Here is a 22,761-nt window from a genome sequence, read left to right as displayed (position 1 = left end):
GGGTGTATTTTAACATAGATACTAGTACATAGAGTTAGCCGTACCTTACTCCAGATCAAGAACACGGTGGTGGTGGGTGTATTTTAACATAGATACTAGTACATAGAGTTAGCCGTACCTTACTCCAGATCAAGAACACGGTGGTGGTGGGTGTATTTTAACATAGATACTAGCACATAGAGTTAGCCGTACCTTACTCCAGATCAAGAACACGGTGGTGGTGGGTGTATTTTAACATAGATACTAGCACATAGAGTTAGCCGTACCTTACTCCAGATCAAGAACACGGTGGTGGTGGGTGTATTTTAACATAGATACTAGTACATAGAGTTAGCCGTACCTTACTCCAGATCAAGAACACGGTGGTGGTGGGTGTATTTTAACATAGATACTAGTACATAGAGTTAGCCGTACCTTACTCCAGATCAAGAACACGGTGGTGGTGGTGGGTGTATTTTAACATAGATACTAGTACATAGAGTTAGTCGTACCTTACTCCAGATCAAGAACACGGTGGTGGTGGGTGTATTTTAACATAGATACTAGTACATAGAGTTAGCCGTACCTTACTCCAGATCAAGAACACGGTGGTGGTGGGTGTATTTTAACATAGATACTAGTACATAGAGTTAGCCGTACCTTACTCCAGATCAAGAACACGGTGGTGGTGGGTGTATTTTAACATAGATACTAGTACATAGAGTTAGCCGTACCTTACTCCAGATCAAGAACACGGTGGTGGTGGGTGTATTTTAACATAGATACTAGTACATAGAGTTAGCCGTACCTTACTCCAGATCAAGAACACGGTGGTGGTGGGTGTATTTTAACATAGATACTAGCACATAGAGTTAGCCGTACCTTACTCCAGATCAAGAACACGGTGGTGGTGGGTGTATTTTAACATAGATACTAGCACATAGAGTTAGCCGTACCTTACTCCAGATCAAGAACACGGTGGTGGTGGGTGTATTTTAACATAGATACTAGCACATAGAGTTAGCCGTACCTTACTCCAGATCAAGAACACGGTGGTGGTGGGTGTATTTTAACATAGATACTAGTACATAGAGTTAGCCGTACCTTACTCCAGATCAAGAACACGGTGGTGGTGGGTGTATTTTAACATAGATACTAGCACATAGAGTTAGCCGTACCTTACTCCAGATCAAGAACACGGTGGTGGTGGGTGTATTTTAACATAGATACTAGCACATAGAGTTAGCCGTACCTTACTCCAGATCAAGAACACGGTGGTGGTGGGTGTATTTTAACATAGATACTAGCACATAGAGTTAGCCGTACCTTACTCCAGATCAAGAACACGGTGGTGGTGGGTGTATTTTAACATAGATACTAGTACATAGAGTTAGCCGTACCTTACTCCAGATCAAGAACACGGTGGTGGTGGGTGTATTTTAACATAGATACTAGTACATAGAGTTAGCCGTACCTTACTCCAGATCAAGAACACGGTGGTGGTGGGTGTATTTTAACATAGATACTAGTACATAGAGTTAGCCGTACCTTACTCCAGATCAAGAACACGGTGGTGGTGGGTGTATTTTAACATAGATACTAGTACATAGAGTTAGCCGTACCTTACTCCAGATCAAGAACACGGTGGTGGTGGGTGTATTTTAACATAGATACTAGCACATAGAGTTAGCCGTACCTTACTCCAGATCAAGAACACGGTGGTGGTGGGTGTATTTTAACATAGATACTAGCACATAGAGTTAGCCGTACCTTACTCCAGATCAAGAACACGGTGGTGGTGGGTGTATTTTAACATAGATACTAGTACATAGAGTTAGCCGTACCTTACTCCAGATCAAGAACACGGTGGTGGTGGGTGTATTTTAACATAGATACTAGTACATAGAGTTAGCCGTACCTTACTCCAGATCAAGAACACGGTGGTGGTGGGTGTATTTTAACATAGATACTAGTACATAGAGTTAGCCGTACCTTACTCCAGATCAAGAACACGGTGGTGGTGGTGGGTGTATTTTAACATAGATACTAGTACATAGAGTTAGCCGTACCTTACTCCAGATCAAGAACACGGTGGTGGTGGGTGTATTTTAACATAGATACTAACACATAGAGTTAGCCGTACCTTACTCCAGATCAAGAACACGGTGGTGGTGGGTGTATTTTAACATAGATACTAGCACATAGAGTTAGCCGTACCTTACTCCAGATCAAGAACACGGTGGTGGTGGGTGTATTTTAACATAGATACTAGTACATAGAGTTAGCCGTACCTTACTCCAGATCAAGAACACGGTGGTGGTGGGTGTATTTTAACATAGATACTAGTACATAGAGTTAGCCGTACCTTACTCCAGATCAAGAACACGGTGGTGGTGGTGGGTGTATTTTAACATAGATACTAGTACATAGAGTTAGTCGTACCTTACTCCAGATCAAGAACACGGTGGTGGTGGGTGTATTTTAACATAGATACTAGTACATAGAGTTAGCCGTACCTTACTCCAGATCAAGAACACGGTGGTGGTGGGTGTATTTTAACATAGATACTAGTACATAGAGTTAGCCGTACCTTACTCCAGATCAAGAACACGGTGGTGGTGGGTGTATTTTAACATAGATACTAGTACATAGAGTTAGCCGTACCTTACTCCAGATCAAGAACACGGTGGTGGTGGGTGTATTTTAACATAGATACTAGTACATAGAGTTAGCCGTACCTTACTCCAGATCAAGAACACGGTGGTGGTGGGTGTATTTTAACATAGATACTAGCACATAGAGTTAGCCGTACCTTACTCCAGATCAAGAACACGGTGGTGGTGGGTGTATTTTAACATAGATACTAGCACATAGAGTTAGCCGTACCTTACTCCAGATCAAGAACACGGTGGTGGTGGGTGTATTTTAACATAGATACTAGCACATAGAGTTAGCCGTACCTTACTCCAGATCAAGAACACGGTGGTGGTGGGTGTATTTTAACATAGATACTAGTACATAGAGTTAGCCGTACCTTACTCCAGATCAAGAACACGGTGGTGGTGGGTGTATTTTAACATAGATACTAGCACATAGAGTTAGCCGTACCTTACTCCAGATCAAGAACACGGTGGTGGTGGGTGTATTTTAACATAGATACTAGCACATAGAGTTAGCCGTACCTTACTCCAGATCAAGAACACGGTGGTGGTGGGTGTATTTTAACATAGATACTAGCACATAGAGTTAGCCGTACCTTACTCCAGATCAAGAACACGGTGGTGGTGGGTGTATTTTAACATAGATACTAGTACATAGAGTTAGCCGTACCTTACTCCAGATCAAGAACACGGTGGTGGTGGGTGTATTTTAACATAGATACTAGTACATAGAGTTAGCCGTACCTTACTCCAGATCAAGAACACGGTGGTGGTGGGTGTATTTTAACATAGATACTAGTACATAGAGTTAGCCGTACCTTACTCCAGATCAAGAACACGGTGGTGGTGGGTGTATTTTAACATAGATACTAGTACATAGAGTTAGCCGTACCTTACTCCAGATCAAGAACACGGTGGTGGTGGGTGTATTTTAACATAGATACTAGCACATAGAGTTAGCCGTACCTTACTCCAGATCAAGAACACGGTGGTGGTGGGTGTATTTTAACATAGATACTAGCACATAGAGTTAGCCGTACCTTACTCCAGATCAAGAACACGGTGGTGGTGGGTGTATTTTAACATAGATACTAGTACATAGAGTTAGCCGTACCTTACTCCAGATCAAGAACACGGTGGTGGTGGGTGTATTTTAACATAGATACTAGTACATAGAGTTAGCCGTACCTTACTCCAGATCAAGAACACGGTGGTGGTGGTGGGTGTATTTTAACATAGATACTAGTACATAGAGTTAGCCGTACCTTACTCCAGATCAAGAACACGGTGGTGGTGGGTGTATTTTAACATAGATACTAACACATAGAGTTAGCCGTACCTTACTCCAGATCAAGAACACGGTGGTGGTGGGTGTATTTTAACATAGATACTAGTACATAGAGTTAGCCGTACCTTACTCCAGATCAAGAACACGGTGGTGGTGGGTGTATTTTAACATAGATACTAGTACATAGAGTTAGCCGTACCTTACTCCAGATCAAGAACACGGTGGTGGTGGGTGTATTTTAACATAGATACTAGCACATAGAGTTAGCCGTACCTTACTCCAGATCAAGAACACGGTGGTAGCAGAGATTAAACTGTACTCGATGACACACGGGTACAGGTATGACGCAAACGTACTCTGGTAGGAGGCGCCACTGTGGTCACACGAGGAATCATGGGAAGAGTGGTTAGCGTTTCCTGTTGAACCTGAAAATTTATCAGAAACGTTTTTGCAATATACCGTAGACTAACGATTATTATAGTTGGTTGCAATTACATTAGACCACCAACGTTTTGATGGTCGGCGTGGTGGATATGGTGGTGTAGTCATTAAACAGGTTAGGGTGTGGACTGGTGTATCAAACACTTACTGTTATGATAAGATATGGTGCTGGAGTCATTAAACAGGTTAGGGTGTGGACTGGTGTATCAAACACTTACTGTTATGATAAGATATGGTGCTGGAGTCATTATACAGGTAAGGGTGTGGACTGGTGTATCAAACACTTACTGTTATGATAAGATACGGTGCTAGAGTCATTATACAGGTAAGGGTGTGGACTGGTGTATCAAACACTTACTGTTATGATAAGATATGGTGCTGGAGTCATTATACAGGTGTGGGGTTGTGTATCAAACACTTACTGTTATGATAAGATATGGTGCTGGAGTCATTATACAGGTGTGGGGTGGTGTATCAAACACTTACTGTTATGATAAGATATGGTGCTGGAGTCATTATACAGGTAAGGGTGTGGACTGGTGTATCAAACACTTACTGTTATGATAAGATATGGTGCTGGAGTCATTATACAGGTAAGGGTGTGGACTGGTGTATCAAACACTTACTGTTATGATAAGATATGGTGCTGGAGTCATTATACAGGTAAGGGTTGTGAACTGGTGTATCAAACACTTACTGTTATGATAAGATATGGTGCTGGAGTCATTATACAGGTAAGGGTGTGGACTGGTGTATCAAACACTTACTGTTATGATAAGATATGGTGCTGGAGTCATTATACAGGTAAGGGCGTGGACTGGTGTATCAAACACTTACTGTTATGATAAGATATGGTGCTGGAGTCATTATACAGGTAAGGGCGTGGACTGGTGTACGTGTAAGGTACAGGTGGCTTGTCGTAGTTCACAGATGACTTCTTCAGCTCGACCTCCATCGTGTGTTTGGCCTCCGAGATGGTGGTAATGATCCAAACCGCGATATTGGTGGCCAGGACTAGCATCAGCCCGAACCGGGATAATACAGGCACCAGCTTACCGTTATTGATGGTTACCTAGGAGATTAAATACCAACATTAACCGGGTTAAATGTGGGAATTGCGTTCATGAGAGAGTAAAGCGTTTTACTTTTCTGTGAACAGCTAAAATCAAATTCAGATAAGGCTTCTTCTGCTCAAGATCTAACTTAATTAAGATCGATTCTTCGTATCAGCATATTTGGAAGCCAAATACTACAATAAAGGGGACTTAAATTATGGCAAAACTTGCAAGTCCAACAGTAGTACTGATTAGGACTAGTAGTGAGTTCAGTTGTTTTAGCATAACTTACCTTGGCATAGATGAGGATGAGGTAAACTTGCAGAGAAGTGAAGAGGATTGACATCACAGATACCACTACATACTCCACTGTCCTGCAGGCTGCGTCCTCAGCAACAAACTCCGCTATTCTCAGGGCGTTGTATAACATAGCACCGGTACCGAAGACTGAAATGTAGAACATATTGTGTACGCCTGCTGTCACATCTAACACACTGTCTCAACATTGAACGAGTGCATTGTACAAGAACAATGTCACATCTAACACACTGTTACAACATACACGAAGTAAAACCTTACTGTCTTCTACTATGATTATTATGCCACAGCTAAGGCACTTTGTCACAGCTAACCTAATGATATGGCTCACATGTGTCCACAGACAGCATTGGTTTACTATAATGTCACAGCTAACACACTTTCTCACATATAACACAATGATATGGCTTGGCTGAGTGTTAACTTGGTAAATTAAATATTAATACTACAGTCCAACCGATGGAGACGTCGGTAACAGTTTCTTACTTGCAGCGCCGATCTTCTGGAAGGACAACCGGTTATTCTTGCGATGGAGATATCTGGGGTCCACAGTCAGCTTCTTGGTCCAGCCCAGAACCAGTGTAATAAATATCCACAGTGCTGACAGAGAGTACAGCACAGCTAGCGCCACCTGGAGAGAGAATCATGAAATACCATACACACTAATACATATATAAATATATAAAATATACAAATATCCACAGCGCTGATATAGAGTACAGCAAAGCTAGCGCCACCTGGAGAGAGAATCATGAAATACCATACACACTAATACATATATAAATATGTAAAATATACAAATATCCACAGTGCTGATATAGAGTTCAGCACAGCTAGCGCCACCTGGAGAGAGAATCATGAGATACCGTACACACTTTTATATATATAAATATATAAAATATTCATATACAAATATTCACGGAGTACAGCACGGCCAGCATCATAAACACTCATGCAAATATAAATATTTAAAATATACAAGGCGAGATAGGACGCTCGCATTGACTGGACAGCAAATTCTTACCTGTGGCAATACTGACATTTTAATGTTTTTTTTATCAGATTGTTCTAAGATGTATTGATTCATTCGTCTTGTTTTAAAACACGAAATGTTAATTAACTATAACATATCTCATGTTGTCATAGCAACACTGGATAAAATCAGGTGACCTAGCTACCTCGACTGTGGCCTCCTCTATCGTATCTTTCGAGGCCGAGGCTATTGCCATGGAAGCCAGTAACACCACACAAACTGCTGCCAGCATCAGACTCACAGCCTTCATGTTGACTTGACCAGAACTCTGGCGTCTGGAAATAAAACACAGAACTTGGGGAATTCATTGACAATAAGACATAGATAGGGACACAAGTTATCTAACAAAGATAAGAGTAATTTTTATTCAAATGAATAAATAAAACAAAACAGCCCAAGGAATTTTCGACTCGTAGCAAACCGTCAAAAGCGTAATATAAGTATTTTTTTGTTTCTTCTTTTGGCTGTGGCGACAAGGAAATACGATATTCTACTAGTAAAAAACGCGTCTACAAAACAGGTAACAACTGACAGGTGCGCCTATTAACCTCAGTATGCGACCTTTATGTTGACAACACTATTTTCACAAGCATTTATTTGTTTGAGCCTATTCAAAAATGGAGCGTAATTCAGTGATAAAAATACTCCAGATACGACGCATAGCGTGTACTAAGCTTAACACAATGTCAGTGACATGAAATAATTTCAGGTTAAACATTTACATTCTACAACACAAGCGCTGAATACATTTTAATCATAAAACTGTGACCTCTCTCTCTCTCTCTCTCTCTCTCTCTCTCTCTCTCATACTAAGGAAGCTGTTGTTAAATCATCTTCTGCTGATTTACTTAGCGGTTATCTGGATATCTCATTTGTCTTCCTGCGGGCGGTTTACGATAGCATCAGTTTAGAACTAACAGTATTAGCAGCTGACACCGCTGTCTCAGGAATACCACAGTATGGATCGTCTTTTGAAGCAGAAGGTTATAAAAAAATGGTCATAAAGAACTTAAGTCACAATGACGCCGTGCATGCGTAGGTGTGTGTATGTGCGCGTGCGCTTGTGTGTGAATATTTCCATATAAACCAGTACCACAGTTCTAGACCATAACAAAGAGCTGGATGTGAAACATGACAGTGGATCACATTAAGTGCTCCCTCACTAAACTTACTTTGTTTATATACAACTCACGTTTTATAGCACCGAATTCCCGCAAATAATGTCGGATTAACTGCTGTCTTGTGCACCTTTAGTTGACACTGCGTCCTGTCACCTTAACGTTTACACTGTACCACACATGTGTCACTATGTTTAATCTCTCACACATAATATAACCACCTAATTTGCATATGTGATGAGAGCACGTCCGTGATAGGCATAATAATGTTTAATTGCCCTGTAATCAGCAGTAACTGCAGTAGTATGACGGAGTGCGTTAATTCACTGTATGTAAAATAGTAAACAAAATATTCAAAGAAATCTACGTCAGTCGTCAGTGCGGAGTCGCACACAGTGACAATTACCCGCGTCTTATTTAACATAATCCTATAGGACGCCAAGAAGTTCCCTTAGCCATATGTTTTTATCTCCAAAATATTATTGAAAATAAATGTAAATTTCTTTTGAACATAATTGTGTGAAAATGACAGCGGCACCATTCATTGGATTCTATGAAGCGGAACGCTGCTGGCATTTTTCCTGTCTCGTTAGTCCACCTGTTTACAAAATGGGCGTAGACAACAATAAGATTTGGTACTACGGGGTTATTGTGAGAAAATATTCACCACTGTTCGCTCAGAAAATGTGTACATGAAAATATAACTTCATCAAGAAGCAACGACTTCCCCCTAATTTTTAAACTCGGTATATAAGGCTGCTTTAGGCGAGACGGCGTCTCTCTGTAATGTTAGTCCGCTTCGTCCTCGGGCTAGAAATGAAAGAAATCTTCCCCAGGAAGTGACTGGGATAGTGATCTAATCAGGCCAATTAGTCAAGACAGTAGCCGGGGGCTGGGAGGGATTGTACTATAACGCAGATGACCTGCCAGGACCGTTCGGGGGTGGGGGTGGGGGAGGGTTCGAAAGAAGCACTCTATTTTGCTGGGAAAAGGTTCACTCTGGGTAAAATTTGATCCGTGTACATGACGATTTTATGGTAAAGGTCCACTTTTTCAGAAAACGAGCCCCCTCTCTGAAATTGCTGGCCACGGGCCTGCCTACTTTTATATACATTTTCTCCACAGATACGCTGTGTTGAGTAAAGTACATATGTGTTACGCAGTCATATCATTCAAATAAAAAGCATTATCAATATAGTATTTGCAAGATGACTTTAACTTGATATGACCTTATTAAAGTAAAACCAGAGGATGTAGAGGAAGGCGACCTCTCAAACTTTCCACCATTAAAAGCTGTTAACAAACAAACAGCCTCATTTTTATCCAATAAGAGATGCCACTCAATCTTACGAAAAAAAAAAAAAAAAAATTCACCACATCATCTCTGGACGGGCACACCCAGAACTTTCTTTTTTTCAAATCACAGACAAAATTTACAACACCTGTATGTCAACTTATAAAGCTGCAAAGTGAAAATGTATTTTTTCAAATTTGCCAAAAATGTGAAACCGTGAAATGAGCTGTACCTGCCACATCGTTTCACTAATGATGTTAACTAATTAAAAGAAGAAAAAGAGACGCTGCAACAGCACACGTACACCTACCCGTTTAACTTGTCTGCAAGTTCGCTCTCAGCGTCTGTCCAAGCCATAATGACGGCGTGGCACAGTTGTTTTGTTGTTATAGTGTAAAAGTTGCAGTATATATACCCTGAGTGAAGGGGAGGGGGGGGGGGCAGAGCTGTCGTGATGTCGATAAGAAAATCAGGATTTATTTTACAACTTTTCAAACAAATAACTGGCGACAATTATTACCTGTTTACAGGTTTGTTTATCGCTGAGCTCGGACTTAAGCTGGCACACAAATGTGTAAAACACCGCGATAAGATACGAGCTGCTGATTGCGTACTTACACCGAGTGAAGTAAATAATTATTGTCACGTTATCAGAGTTATCTCAACAGGGAGAGCGGGGACATCTAGTGTGAACAACAGCTCTTTTAACACACATGCTTAAGTCGTCGTTTAGAGAGGTGGAAAATATATTTACAGATGCTCTATTAAATATCAACCACAACCCAAAAAAGACAGGAAAATCAGCGGTGATAACATTTTAACGTCTGGGGATTCGTAAGTTGCCTCCCTACAGATAATCTAATTAACTGTGTCCTTGTCAGGACCCATGATAAAGATCCGCTTTGGTTGGTGCCTATCGGTGGCCTATGTTTCCAGGGGCGGACATATTATATTTGTTTATCCATCCTCCATTTTTTGACTGTCTTCCGACAGAAAAAATTAGATACTCGTCAATGTAAACTTGAAAATCTGACCGTCTTCCGGAAGACCCAGAAGACGGCCTGAATCCGCCCCTGGTTTCTGTAAGCCGATGATGCTGATATACTATTATAGTAACTTGAGTCATCCTGTATCTTCATAACACATCAAATATATGAGGTAATCTCGGACATAAATATAATTTTGACTCCATATCTCAATATCCGGCTGTCACGGTGTTACTCTCTGACAGATACCCCGACTTCTTGCCACCGCCCCGCACTGTCTTGACAGCTTTGCCCCGCCCCTGCCCCGCCCCTATCCCGCCCCTGTTCCGGCCCTACCCCGCCCCTGCCCCGCCCTGCCACTTTTCGTCCCGTCCCCTTACCGCCGTCTAGACATGTACTATATATAAAAAACGTGCTCATTTAGAGTACTGTGATGGCGACAATATCTCTGCCTCGCATTATCTTGTAGTATTGTACCTGTCAGCAACAGGTAACAATGTTTATCAATGAAATAAACAGTAAACACTCCACTTCAGCAGTGAATGGGGTGTAACCAGTCTACTGTACATATAGCTGATGTCATCCTAGGCACGGTTTGCTATCTGATGTCACAGCAGTACTAAGATATCGTGGTTAGTACCACTCTCTGACCACAGGGGGCGCTAGTAGTCTGTTATTTTAGAAGCCCTGGTATCAGGTGGCAGTTAGTACCACTACCATGCAGTTTATCAATGAACAGGTATAACGGCAGTTACACGGGGATAGTGTTAACATTCTACTTTGATCTCTTCCCAGATATGGGTTACTTATTAGGAGCTTCAAGCCTTATAACAGTGTATCCACTCCTCTAATTCTGACTCCAAAAGTGAAAACATAAAAATAAATAAAAAAAGATGTTATGTACAAAATATCTATAAGATAGATACTCTAAATAAATGAAAAGGAAATTATTTATGATGCGTATTGGCACGCAGTATCGTGTTATTAAGTGTTTGTTAAAATGAACACACCTGTGTACGTGAAAGTGTGCGTATAATGTCTGAGTCTACGCTACAGGTAAGATGCTGACTCGGTGAAATGTCTTGGCTTCAATCCAAATTGGTAAAACTAAGATCTACGATCGCGCGTAATACGTAATACTACTATCAAAGACGCCACAAGATCAGGTATATGTTCGTCCCACTGGCTGTCTAATGTCTTTAGTCTGTCTGAAGACAGTGAAATCAAAATTGGTCGATTGGTCTTTATAACAAGGCAGCAAAGCTGTCAAATGTACAGACAAAAAACAGAAAATAAAGATGCAAAATAGGTCATTTTGTCAATTTTGATGCAATAATAAATAATGCTTATAATAGCACTGTCAGTCAACACTGAATTTTAATCATGCACAACAGGTAAAATGGTCAATAACATGACCCAGAGATATTTTCTGACAGTATTCCAAAGTATCTATTTTGATCCATCCTCCATTTTGATGGTCTTCCAACAGAAGAAAAAATAGATACCAGGCAATATAAACTTAATAACCTGACTGTCTTCCGGAAGACCCAGAAGATGGTCTCAATCTACCCTTTCAATAAGATAACAGTTTCAGGACCATGAGTTTAAATTCACATGATGAAAGTCTCAATATTTGAAAAATGATGACAGTGCATAAAATAATATTACATAAGTAACATAATGTTTAAAGACATAAAAAACAATACAACTGCTTATGTGGAAATACAGAAATGTCAGAGCCTCAGGCGGATGAGAGTTAAAAGTCACAAATGCAAGTGTTTGAGAAAAAATTATAAAGGAAAACATAACAAAACTAGAAAAGTGCTCCGAGAGTGCAGACCTCTGCCAAGGTAGCAATTGTTGATTATCATTGATTATTGTCCTCTTTGGCCCACTTCCGACAGTTCCTGAAAATTTCAGCAAAATCGGTCCATAACTTTAAGTTATGTTGATGACAAACGGTTGAAAATATAACCTCCTTGGCAGAGGTAAATATAATTCCAATGAAGCTGCTATTCAAACTTTTAATCTTTGAGTTTGATATATATATATATATATATATATATATATATATATATATATATATATATATATATATATATATTAAAAACTTATTTGCAATATTAAACAAAATTCACCTGCATAATTATCACTGCTTCCTTATTATTAATCTAGCAGAGAGCTTAACCTATGGGAGTTTACAGGGAAATATCAACAAGTGTGCTTTATGTAATCTCATTTAATGGCCGATTAATTAGGCAAATTACTTTACAACACTGAAATAAGCTAAGTGATACCCAAGGGAAATTTACAGACTGACCCTCTCAAAGGTCTTTCCGGCCCATAAGTCACAACTTAAGAAAAACACAAAACAATAATGCACAAAATAGGAGACTACCAATTCTGATGCAATAATACATTATGTTTAACTGCACAGTCAACATCAAATTTTAATTTTGCACAACAGGTAACACCAACGAAAGTAAAAGCATAAGGCTTCAGGCCCATCAGAGTTCAAGTTTATACTTAGAAAGTGCCAGAATGAGAAAAATGAAATTTCACACAAAATTGCATAAAATTCAATAATAAATGATGACCCAATTGACCTGGCTTTCTAATTTGAACTGCATGCCAATCCTAAAAATCATACTCATAAGTTAAATATAATAATAAATAACACAGTTTTCTTTTCATAATGTTTGCAGTAGCAGTGCAAAAAGATTATTGTCAATTTTGATGTAACATTACATAATAAATTATAGAATAATTATCACCAATTTTTGATTATTGACTATAAATAGCATGAACATGTAGAAAATGTGATTACCATCCGGCTTCATGTCCATGGGAGCTCCGAGTCCCACAATGAATATGCCAAAAAGATAATGAATATTTCACTAAAATGTATAACTTCCAGAAAAAGAAGCCAATAAGACTGCTTTTCCAACTCGGGCTGCATTTTAATCCTGTGTTTCTTTTTTGAAAGTTTGACAATCATAAGTAACACGGTTTTCCCATAATGGTCATCATGGCAGAAGCACCAAAAATTGTGTTTTCGTCTATTTTGATGCAACATTACATAATGCTTAACAGCATAATACATCAATTTTTAATATTAAAATATATGTGTCATGGATTTTCAGAAAATGTGACTAGCATGGGTCTTCAAGCCCGTGGAGGTTCTAAGTCGCACCTTGAAAATGCCAATAAGTGAAAAATTAAATTTTCACAAAAAACTGTTAAATTGCCAGAAAAATTTACCAAACAGACTGCATTGCCTACTGAAGCTGTATGTTAGACCCATGTTTCTTTCCTGTAAGTTTGAGAACAGTAAGTGACATGATTTCCCTTAAATGGTCATCATAGGAGCAGTGCCCAAAATAGGGGTTTCTTCAAATTTTGATGCAATATTACATAATGTTTAACAGCATAATGACCATTAATTTTTAATTATAAAATATTAGTATCACAGATATTCAGAAAATGTGACTAGCAAAGGTCTTCAGGCCCATGGAACTTCAAAGTCACATCTTGAAAATGCCAAAATGTAAACAAGACAGCACTGTTCTGAAATAGGTTTATTTCCGTTTTTAACACTTTTTTAACATAAAACAAAATAAACATTTTACTGCCATTTTTTTATGACCAACTAAGAAAATTGATGAGATGAGAAAAGTATCAATAGAACAGTGTTAAATGTCCAATTTCCTCCATTCTGAGATTCTGAACATAGTGGATGATTGAATCTGACAAACTGCAATGATATGAGTTTATTTCCGTTTTTGACACTTGATTACACAATACATGATAACAAGTTTACCATCATTTTTACATAATCAACTAACAATGTTGTAAAGATGCAGGAAATGTCAAACAAACACTTTTACATATCTTATTACTTAAATAATAAGGCTATTAACATGCCTAAGAATTAAATCTGAGGAAATCTGAGGAAATGTGAAAAAACAGCATAACTTCTAAAATAATGCCCCGATTATGCTGATTTTCGAACTCAACCTGCGTTTTAGTAAGACTGACCATTCCTGTGAGTTTAATGACAATTGGGCTTTCTGTTTTTCTTATATTGTGTTTACAGTGTTGCATATATGCTGAACAATGAAAAAACCGCATAACTACTAAAATAGTGGCCCGATCATGCTGATTCTCGAATTTGACCTGCGTTTTAGTAAGATTGATTACCCCTGTGAGTTTCATGACAACAGGCCTAACGGTTTTCCTTAAAATGTCTTTACAAGGTTGCATATATGCTGAAAAGTGAAAAAACAGCATAACTTCTACAATAATGGCCCGATCATGCTGATTTTCGAACTTGACCTGCTTTTTATGAATATTCATCAGCTCTGTAAATATAAAGCCAAAAAGTAAAACTGCCTTCCACTTATCGTGTTTACAAGGAAAGTGCACGGCGCCGGCGACGGCATCGGCATCGGCATCGGCATCGGCGACGGCGACGGCGACGACAGACGCAGGTGATGGCAATATGTACAGACACATCTGTGTCTGTACATAAAAATTAAACTTCGAGCAGAAGGATGTTCCTACTGATAGAAAAAAACAGAAGACATCAGTCTACGGCGTCTTCGACCGGTGGGGTGAGAGGGGACGGTGGGAGGGGGTGGGGTGAGAGGGGACGGTGGGAGGGGGTGGGGTGAGAGGGGACGGTGGGAGGGGGTGGGGTGAGAGGGGACGGTGGGAGGGGGTGGGGTGAGAGGGGACGGTGGGAGGGGGTGGGGTGAGAGGGGACGGTGGGAGGGGGTGGGGTGAGAGGGGACGGTGGGAGGGGGTGGGGTGAGAGGGGACGGTGGGAGGGGGTGGGGTGAGAGGGGACGGTGGGAGGGGGTGGGGTGAGAGGGGACGGTGGGAGGGGGTGGGGTGAGAGGGGACGGTGGAAGGGGGTGGGGTGAGAGGGGACGGTGGGATGGGGGTGAGAGGGGACGGTGGAAGGGGGTGGGGTGAGAAGGGACGGTGGAAGGGAGGTGAGAGGGGACGGGGTGGGAGGGGAGGGTGGGAGGGGACGGTGGAAGGGGGTGGGGTGAGAGGGGATGGTGGGAGGGGGTGAGGTGAGAGGGGACGGTGGGAGGGGGGTGAGAGGGGACGGTGGGAGGGGACGGGGTGGGAGGGGAGGGTGGGAGGGGACGGTGGGAGGGGGAGGGGTCGTTATCGGACATGTATACATGTAACATCATCCGATGCTAATATCACTTACCGTTTAGCTATCTACTGACATTAAAGCGCTGCGGTCACTTTGAAGGTGTCTGAACTAAACGCGCACACCTTACCTCAAGTTAGACCAGTAAATGTACTCAACATATTGAAGCAACAGTCTTCTATCACAAAGCAGACATGAAGATGTTATCACCTACTCTCTCAGTGTCCTCTTGTATACCACCATGACTGGGAAGAGATCACCACTGTGCCACAGTTTTCCTTGTACACCTCTACACTGACTCACCCCCACGTCAAACGCACCAGACGCTATATATTAGTTTATTTTTTGACCTTGGCAATCTCCCAGTTTGAGCATTGTTCTGGTGAAGGTTGGGTGACACGGTTACACGTAATCAGACACTCCACTGTCTCTTTTCTGACCTCCTGACACCAGAGTATACCACGGACACTCCACTGTCTCTTTTCTGACCTCCTGACACCAGAGTATACCACGGACACTCCACTGTCTCTTTTCTGACCTCCTGACACCAGAGTATACCACGGACACTCCACTGTCTCTTTTCTGACCTCCTGACACCAGAGTATACCACGGACACTCCACTGTCTCTTTTCTGACCTCCTGACACCAGAGTATACCACGGACACTCCACTGTCACCCTGCTGACCTCCTAACACCAGAGTATTCCACGGACACTCCACTGTCCCCCTGCTGACCTCCTGACACCAGAGTATACCACGGACACTTCACTGTCACCCTGCTGACCTCCTAACACCAGAGTATACCACGGACACTTCACTGTCACCCTGCTGACCTCCTAACACCAGAGTATTCCACGGACACTCCACTGTCCCCCTGCTGACCTCCTGACACCAGAGTATTCCAAGGACATTAGGGAGTAACACTTCATCAACCACAAAGACGGGGGATGGGGGGTGGGGTTGGGGGGGGGGGGATCAAAATATCTCTTTCTGATAGAATAGGGGTAATGGACACTAGTGACATTCTCTCCTGTCTCGGCCCTCTCTTCAATGTCTTCGCAAATCTTTCTGACCACTATACTATTCTTATTTGCAATTACTACATGTACACCTGGCTGCAACCAAATACGTACTTCAACCACCGGACCACCTTTAACCGGATGCCATCACCCTGCACGCGGTGAAATCCGTCTCTGACGTCATCGACAACATCCCCATCATGTCTGCCGCTATCAAACATATGTACAGTTCTGGAGTGGACGCACAAAGCACCTTAAACCGCGAGAACAGTCGCCAAACTCCAGACTAAATGTACGTCAATTTATACCAGGTGGTCATAATGTGTGTGTAGTGAGTTAACTTCCTGCCTGATGTGTGTCTCCACTCCTAGTGTACTTAACATGCGGCTCACATACCGCGTACATTGTGTGCGCAGAGTGTTCACTCTTCACATCTACGCCTCTTATTATGAAATAAGTCATCACTATGATCAACGCACGTACCTTTTCAAGTATTTTGGCGTCCTAATTAAGTGTTGGTTTTTGTCATTTTCTTGATTTCAACTTTATATCTCCATGTATCATTTATCATGCTGACACCGAGAGCTGCATTTGTTCTAACATGAGTACATATTGACTTGAGATGTATACCGTTTTTAAATAAAATATCGTAATCACATTATATATTTACATTTCACTTGTCAGTCGAACTATACTGTCAATCTTTCTCACCCAATGATTTCATTTACTTAATCCATCCTTAATCTTTTATTCGTTTCCTTTTTATTAAATAAATATTTCTTTAATCCACTTTGCCATAGTCATTGCTTTCTCTTGATCTCTTTATATAATAAATCGAGTTGTTTGGGTAGAAGTGGACCCAGCAGCTCAATAGAGCTTATTCTTTATTGCTTTATCTACACCGATTGAAAATTAAGTTGACTTTAAGTGTTTTGTACATCAACAAAATGTACATTTAGTCAATATAATCAGCTGCATTTATTATGGCGCGTATATAAGGCTTATCTAAATATATTTACTTCAATTCTCGGTAAACCAATATAAACTAATAGCACTTAACCGATCAGTAAAACATGCTGTCAACTGACGAGGCTTCCAAGGTCTGTACGTACTGAGCGCCGACTAAAGTCTAAAGGCGACAGTGGGAGGGTAACATTTATATAGAGGTGACAAAATAAATGCAACGACTTTTTGAGTGGTTCCAAGTTGGTGTTCTGCTCTTTTCCGGATTCAGATGTTTCCTTTTAATATTTAAGTAGAATAATCACGTGACTAATTTGTCCGCATCTTCCCTCTCAGTAGATGTATTTTAGTTGGATAACTATGCTGATGTTCATATAGACAGATACATCACCCTTAACTGGAATCCGACATATATTGGACCTTAGCCCGTAAACATTTGCATGAGCGGCATTAACATTTACATCGTGTCCGCTTACGCCATTAAAATGATTTAAAGACAACAAACATATATGTATATATATATCACGGTGACAGAAACTTGGCCTCAAGTCCGACGTTTACAAACTAAAAATAATTCAATCCATTTCCTCCCTAGAAGGCAGGTTTGGATGTGCTAGCACTGTGAGAACGAACGTGTATGGCATATTAATCTATCTCTCACTTCTCGTAATATGCTAAATGCACTTTCTACCTTCTTACTGTTCTACCTTCTGCCTTCTATCTTCTAGCTAGATCTTCTAGCTGTTCCAAAATAGTTTAGTCTATTCTCTACTCAAAAGGGAGGTTTAGATGCGCTTGCTGAGTGCGTGCCATATCAATCTATCTCTTCTTTCTCGTAATATTGTTAGATCTACTGTGTATCTGAAGTCTGCTAGCTGTTCAAAAGCTCTATGATATATGCATATTTGTAACAGAGCTCTGTCAGACAGTGTGTTAAATCCGGACCAGACTCAGTTTATTCTTTCAAATACAGTTTGCTTGGTAAAAAATGAATATGATTTTTTAGAAAGTGTCAACCAGAGAACTACCAAGACCATAAACCTTCGCCCATACAATATGTATAAAAAATCATAAAATTCAGTAGGTATACCTAGCAGGCATTTTTATGATCGCACCATGAAGTCGTTAATTCGGCGTCCATACACAGCCCGCTACTAGAAATCATATAATGGTGGTAAGGCGTTACCATTTTCATAAGCTTGGAATAATAGAGTAGAAGAAATGTTTACCATTTTATCCACCATTTACTGTCATATCACGAGCCACCCATGGTCCAAACGAGCTGAATGGTTATTTTTAAACTGATTAAAATAATCGAATATGACTAAACAACTCTGTCAACCAACTAACCTTATGATTTCCCGAAGTTTATGTCCAGCTTTTCGTCGGACATTCTCGCGTCTTAGCAGTAATGACATGACGGTTTTCGCAGGTAGAGATCAGAATACAGTATACACCTCACGTTATTTATTACAGCAATACAGTCCAGCAGTAAAACTCCAGGTCCATGTAAATATCGTACACAGAACGTTAAAATCCTCGGTAGACTGCTGAATCTCTCTCTCTCTCTCTCTCTTTCTCTCTCTCTCTCTCTCTCTCTCTGAAGAGACACTAGATGTCGTCCTCGTCCAGTGAAGGGACCAGTATCTAGAACAGCGGCAGACAACTCCAGACGGGAAGCAGAAAAATGTGAAGTTCATCTACAAACTCCTTCTGTAAAGGTTCCCAGTTCATCTTCTTCACTACGAACACGGCTAGAATGCTCATGGGTTATTTTTGTCAGCAAAGCGCAGCGCACAGGCTTGTTCTGCGAGTTGTTAACCTTCGTCATTAGTAAAAAATGCTGTTTATTTCTTTCCGCGGAGGCGGAGGATGCGGCGTCGCCCTGTTAAGGTCGCGACCTGTTTAACCACGGCGTCTGTGATGTACTGTCTTATGCCTTGTCACAGAGAAGATGAGATAGGTATCAAATAAAATTTGTGTTTGAAGATGACAATGGGATCAGATAAAACTTGTTTTAGAACAAACATTACAAATGCGTACAGTACGGGCAGGTAAGGGGGGTTAAAGCAGGATGTCCCGCGTTCCTCGAGTCTTCGTGGCCTTCCATTCGATTTCCTGCACTATTTCAGCGGTATTGTGCTGTTTTTATCTTTTATTTCTATTACTAAATAAATATATAAATTGATTAATTGATTATTTATTTATTTATTTATTTATTTATTTATTTATTGCTTAAACGGAGAGTTTCAGCAGCACTCCAATGCAGCCATTCACGAGGTGAGTATGGAAAAAATTACTCCTGGTAAGGAACACACAGCACACTAATATCACAGGTTTCTTCTTCCCTATACTTCCTTCACACAGGCGTTCTCGTGTTAACCTGGTTCTGAGTCGTGATATTGACCATTGAGGGTTTATAGTTTGTTTCTCTTTCGATATACAGCTCACATAAAAGCCCCAAGGGTTACTTAGACTTTCATCCTTTCTTTTTTCTTGTTAAATCTGGTTTGTTACTGAAGAAAATACAAGTATCAAGCAGCAAGGAATTCATATTTTAATTGTTTAAAAACAATCTGGCACATCACAATTATTTGTGAGAAATTCGTCCATTTATAACCTCACTGGGAAGTGGTACACGTAGGTGTTTACAATATTCTGTCTACAGATGGTTTCTACACGCTATATATAAATCTCCTCTAGAAGTCCCTACTTTACCTACATTGTAATGTATGACTTGCATAAGTGCTTCGTACGAGGCATATATGTAAGGAAAATGTATCTCCATATTTTTGTTTTGCTACTGCGTATTTGTTCAAAGGCAAAGCAACATTTCATATTAAACATTTGCGCGTTAAAATTTATTTCAGTCATATGATTTTGTTCTTATTCATATTTAATGGTTTTTCGTTGTCTGTTTTTTTTTCTCTTGTTAACAAAGAAGTGCACGCATCGCTGCTAAGGCCGGCTGTCACGTCATGTGCTAACTCGGTAAGTCCGCACTCAGGGCGGTTTGAACACAGGTGGCTTTAGTCTTAACTACAGCCAGTGTATAGACGCTACTGCTGTTGACCCCCTCCCCCCTACCCCCCTCCCCCCCGACACCTCCCGACATCCCGGGCTTCACACGGGTTAGTTTTGAAAAGAGTTTGGCGCGGTGACTGAGCAACTACAGAGCAGGGCTCGGAGGGGGTTGTACTGTAGTTGACCACGTAAGATTGAAAACATGTTTAAAACCCCGTTCTGAACGCGACCATCATAAAGTCACACCTGGCGTCGGGGATCAGCGACAGATCTTTATCACTTTCTAATCCAATTTCAGCTTCATTTTCTACCTGACAGGCACTGCACGCCACAATACACCTGACAGCTTTGGTCCTGAATTCCACTCACTTTACAGATAACTACATAAAATGAGGTTGATGGACGAGGTAAATGGACGATTACTTACGCTGTTTGCACCGGGAGATGTATCTAAGCAGTTCACCGTGAACGTTCATTCATAGCATATATTTATATAAACACTCTTATCCTACGAGTATGCAGGGAGTGGAAATACATCGAAGAAAGGCACGCTGTTCATTTAAATCATACTATTACCATAACCAATAACAGTTTCTCTCTCTCTCTCCCCTCCCCCCTCCCTCATTCTCTCTCCTCCTCTTTCTCCCCACTCTCATTTTCTCTTTCCCTCCTACTCTCTCTCTCTCTCTCTCTCTCAGCATACTCACTGTGTAGCTTTACCCCGTGACGTGACGCCGCCACCTCCACTCCGGCCACTCAGTCTCCTCACCGTCTTCAAGATACTCCTGGCTGGAGACAGCAGCGTGCTCTTCCTGGACCTATTCCCTGTGGTCGCCCCCTCCACGCTACTGGCCAGCGTCGGGTCTGAGCCGCCGCACGAGAACGTGGACGCCGAGTTGTTCCTGGAGAGCGTGGCGGGATCCCAGGGGGGCCGGGCGTAGTAGGGGAGGGAGGTCTGGGACCCGGAGGGTGACATCCACCGTGAGAAACTCCCCTCCCGGGACCACATTATAACACTGAGACCACAGGGTTCAGCAGTTTTCTGAGGGGGGTGGGTTGGGGAAGGAGGGGGGTCTATGAAGACGCTGGTAACATCTAGAGAACCACACACGCTGTTCTCCCCAGGATTGTTAACGCGTAGTCTGTCGTAGAGTTAAAGGAGATCCCTGTCCTGTCCTGTCAGATATCTGGGGGCCAAGGACTGGTGAAATATCTGGTGTTCAAAGTTTGTACCACAATACACAGCACATACACCACTATGTGTTAGGTTGAGAACACGTGTTCAACTGGCCGGAACTGGCTGTCTGAAGTGTAAGCTAGAGACCACTGTGAGAGTACCACCTACTGCTGCTAATATTGTGGTTTTCCAAGGTTAACAACCACATACGGGTTATATTCATGTGATGTTGAATATGTATACTCTCAGAGCTGACCGAGTTAAGATGTCTACAGGGCTGTGTGTATGCACTGCTGTGTTCTCTCTGTTGTCCGGTATTGTCCGGTAGTGTCCACTGTCAGTCTGACTAGCGTCTCTTGTGTAACTCTTAAGTCTGTATACGGCCAGTAGGGCACTACGCGCATTTGTTGCTGAAGTCTTTCAACTGAATGGTAACAGTGAGCGGTCTGCTACACCTGTGTGAAATATCACAATAGCGTCACAACATTAACCCAAGGTACGCGTCTTAATCCTGCCCGGCCCTGCTTACAAAGACAGCACTCGTGTTCCGCACACTGCCCTCACAAGTTCACCAAGAAATCTTTAACTGCAGATAGAACGCGCCTAAATGATCCTAAATGTCTCCCTGTGGGGAGCCAATTCTTTAACAGAAGAAAAACGGAAAAACACCAAACTGAAACCCCTGAAAGGTCAAATTATTCACGTTTGTCGTAATTGGAAAACGATCTCCGTACTTCACGTCTGTTGTGTGAGTTCATAGAATCTGTATAGATATTATAGCTACCTCAGTGCATTGATACCGAGTACAATGAAATTGAATCCTAGTGTACGTTAAATCAAAATCCAGAGGGAAATTTCAGCAACGTTACTGTATGACTATGCCCTCGCGTGAAGCAAACAGATTAAGACAGATTCTGCGCCCTAAACCTCCGAGGCTTTTCTGAATGTAATCAAGGCTATTTTCCTCCTATTTCTACCAGATGAGTTTTCCTCGTATTGTCCTGCAACAGCTGTGTGTCTGCCACATGATATCTACTCCGTGTACTGAGCCAGCTTCTTGTCTTCACTGTGGTCGAGTAAACATGACCTCTACAGAGCCTCTCATTCATGCGGGCACATACCTGAGTATTTGCACGGCGTATGTCCGATAACGAGGCTTTGTAAATACTTTGCTCTTCTTGACATAAAAGACAAAACAAGTCTTGCGGCGAGGGTTTTAATAGCCACCGCGCCAGTC

At 41.5% G+C, this 22,761-nt stretch overlaps 1 protein-coding gene across 7 annotated transcripts in view; it reads right to left on the bottom strand.

The window, feature by feature from the left end:
* The window catches only part of LOC106151744 (uncharacterized), a 27,842-nt gene extending 5,081 nt beyond the window's left edge, over positions 1-22,761 (bottom strand). Inside the window, exons 1-6 of one of the 7 annotated variants that reach the window (XM_087018886.1) lie at positions 21,055-22,761; positions 6,920-7,049; positions 6,228-6,372; positions 5,716-5,870; positions 5,206-5,440; positions 4,201-4,352 (exon numbers count right to left, since the gene is read on the bottom strand). In XM_087018886.1, coding sequence (XP_086875012.1) covers positions 4,201-4,352; positions 5,206-5,440; positions 5,716-5,870; positions 6,228-6,372; positions 6,920-7,049; positions 21,055-21,356 — 1,119 coding nt within the window. In that variant the 5' untranslated portion in view covers positions 21,357-22,761. Of the gene's footprint in view, positions 1-4,200; positions 4,353-5,205; positions 5,441-5,715; positions 5,871-6,227; positions 6,373-6,919; positions 7,050-7,946; positions 9,134-9,496; positions 9,633-15,556; positions 15,747-16,474; positions 16,623-18,673; positions 18,848-21,054 lie in introns of those variants that run through there. The other 6 variants (XM_087018888.1, XM_087018887.1, XM_087018890.1 and 3 more) reach the window with 6 other exon arrangements.

The sequence above is a fragment of the Lingula anatina genome, chromosome 8 (genome assembly GCF_051362555.1).
Source record: "Lingula anatina isolate TDL-2025a chromosome 8, LinAna3.0, whole genome shotgun sequence".
Classification (NCBI taxonomy): Eukaryota; Metazoa; Brachiopoda; class Lingulata; order Lingulida; family Lingulidae; genus Lingula; species Lingula anatina.
This window is presented reverse-complemented; position numbering and strand designations above follow the sequence as displayed.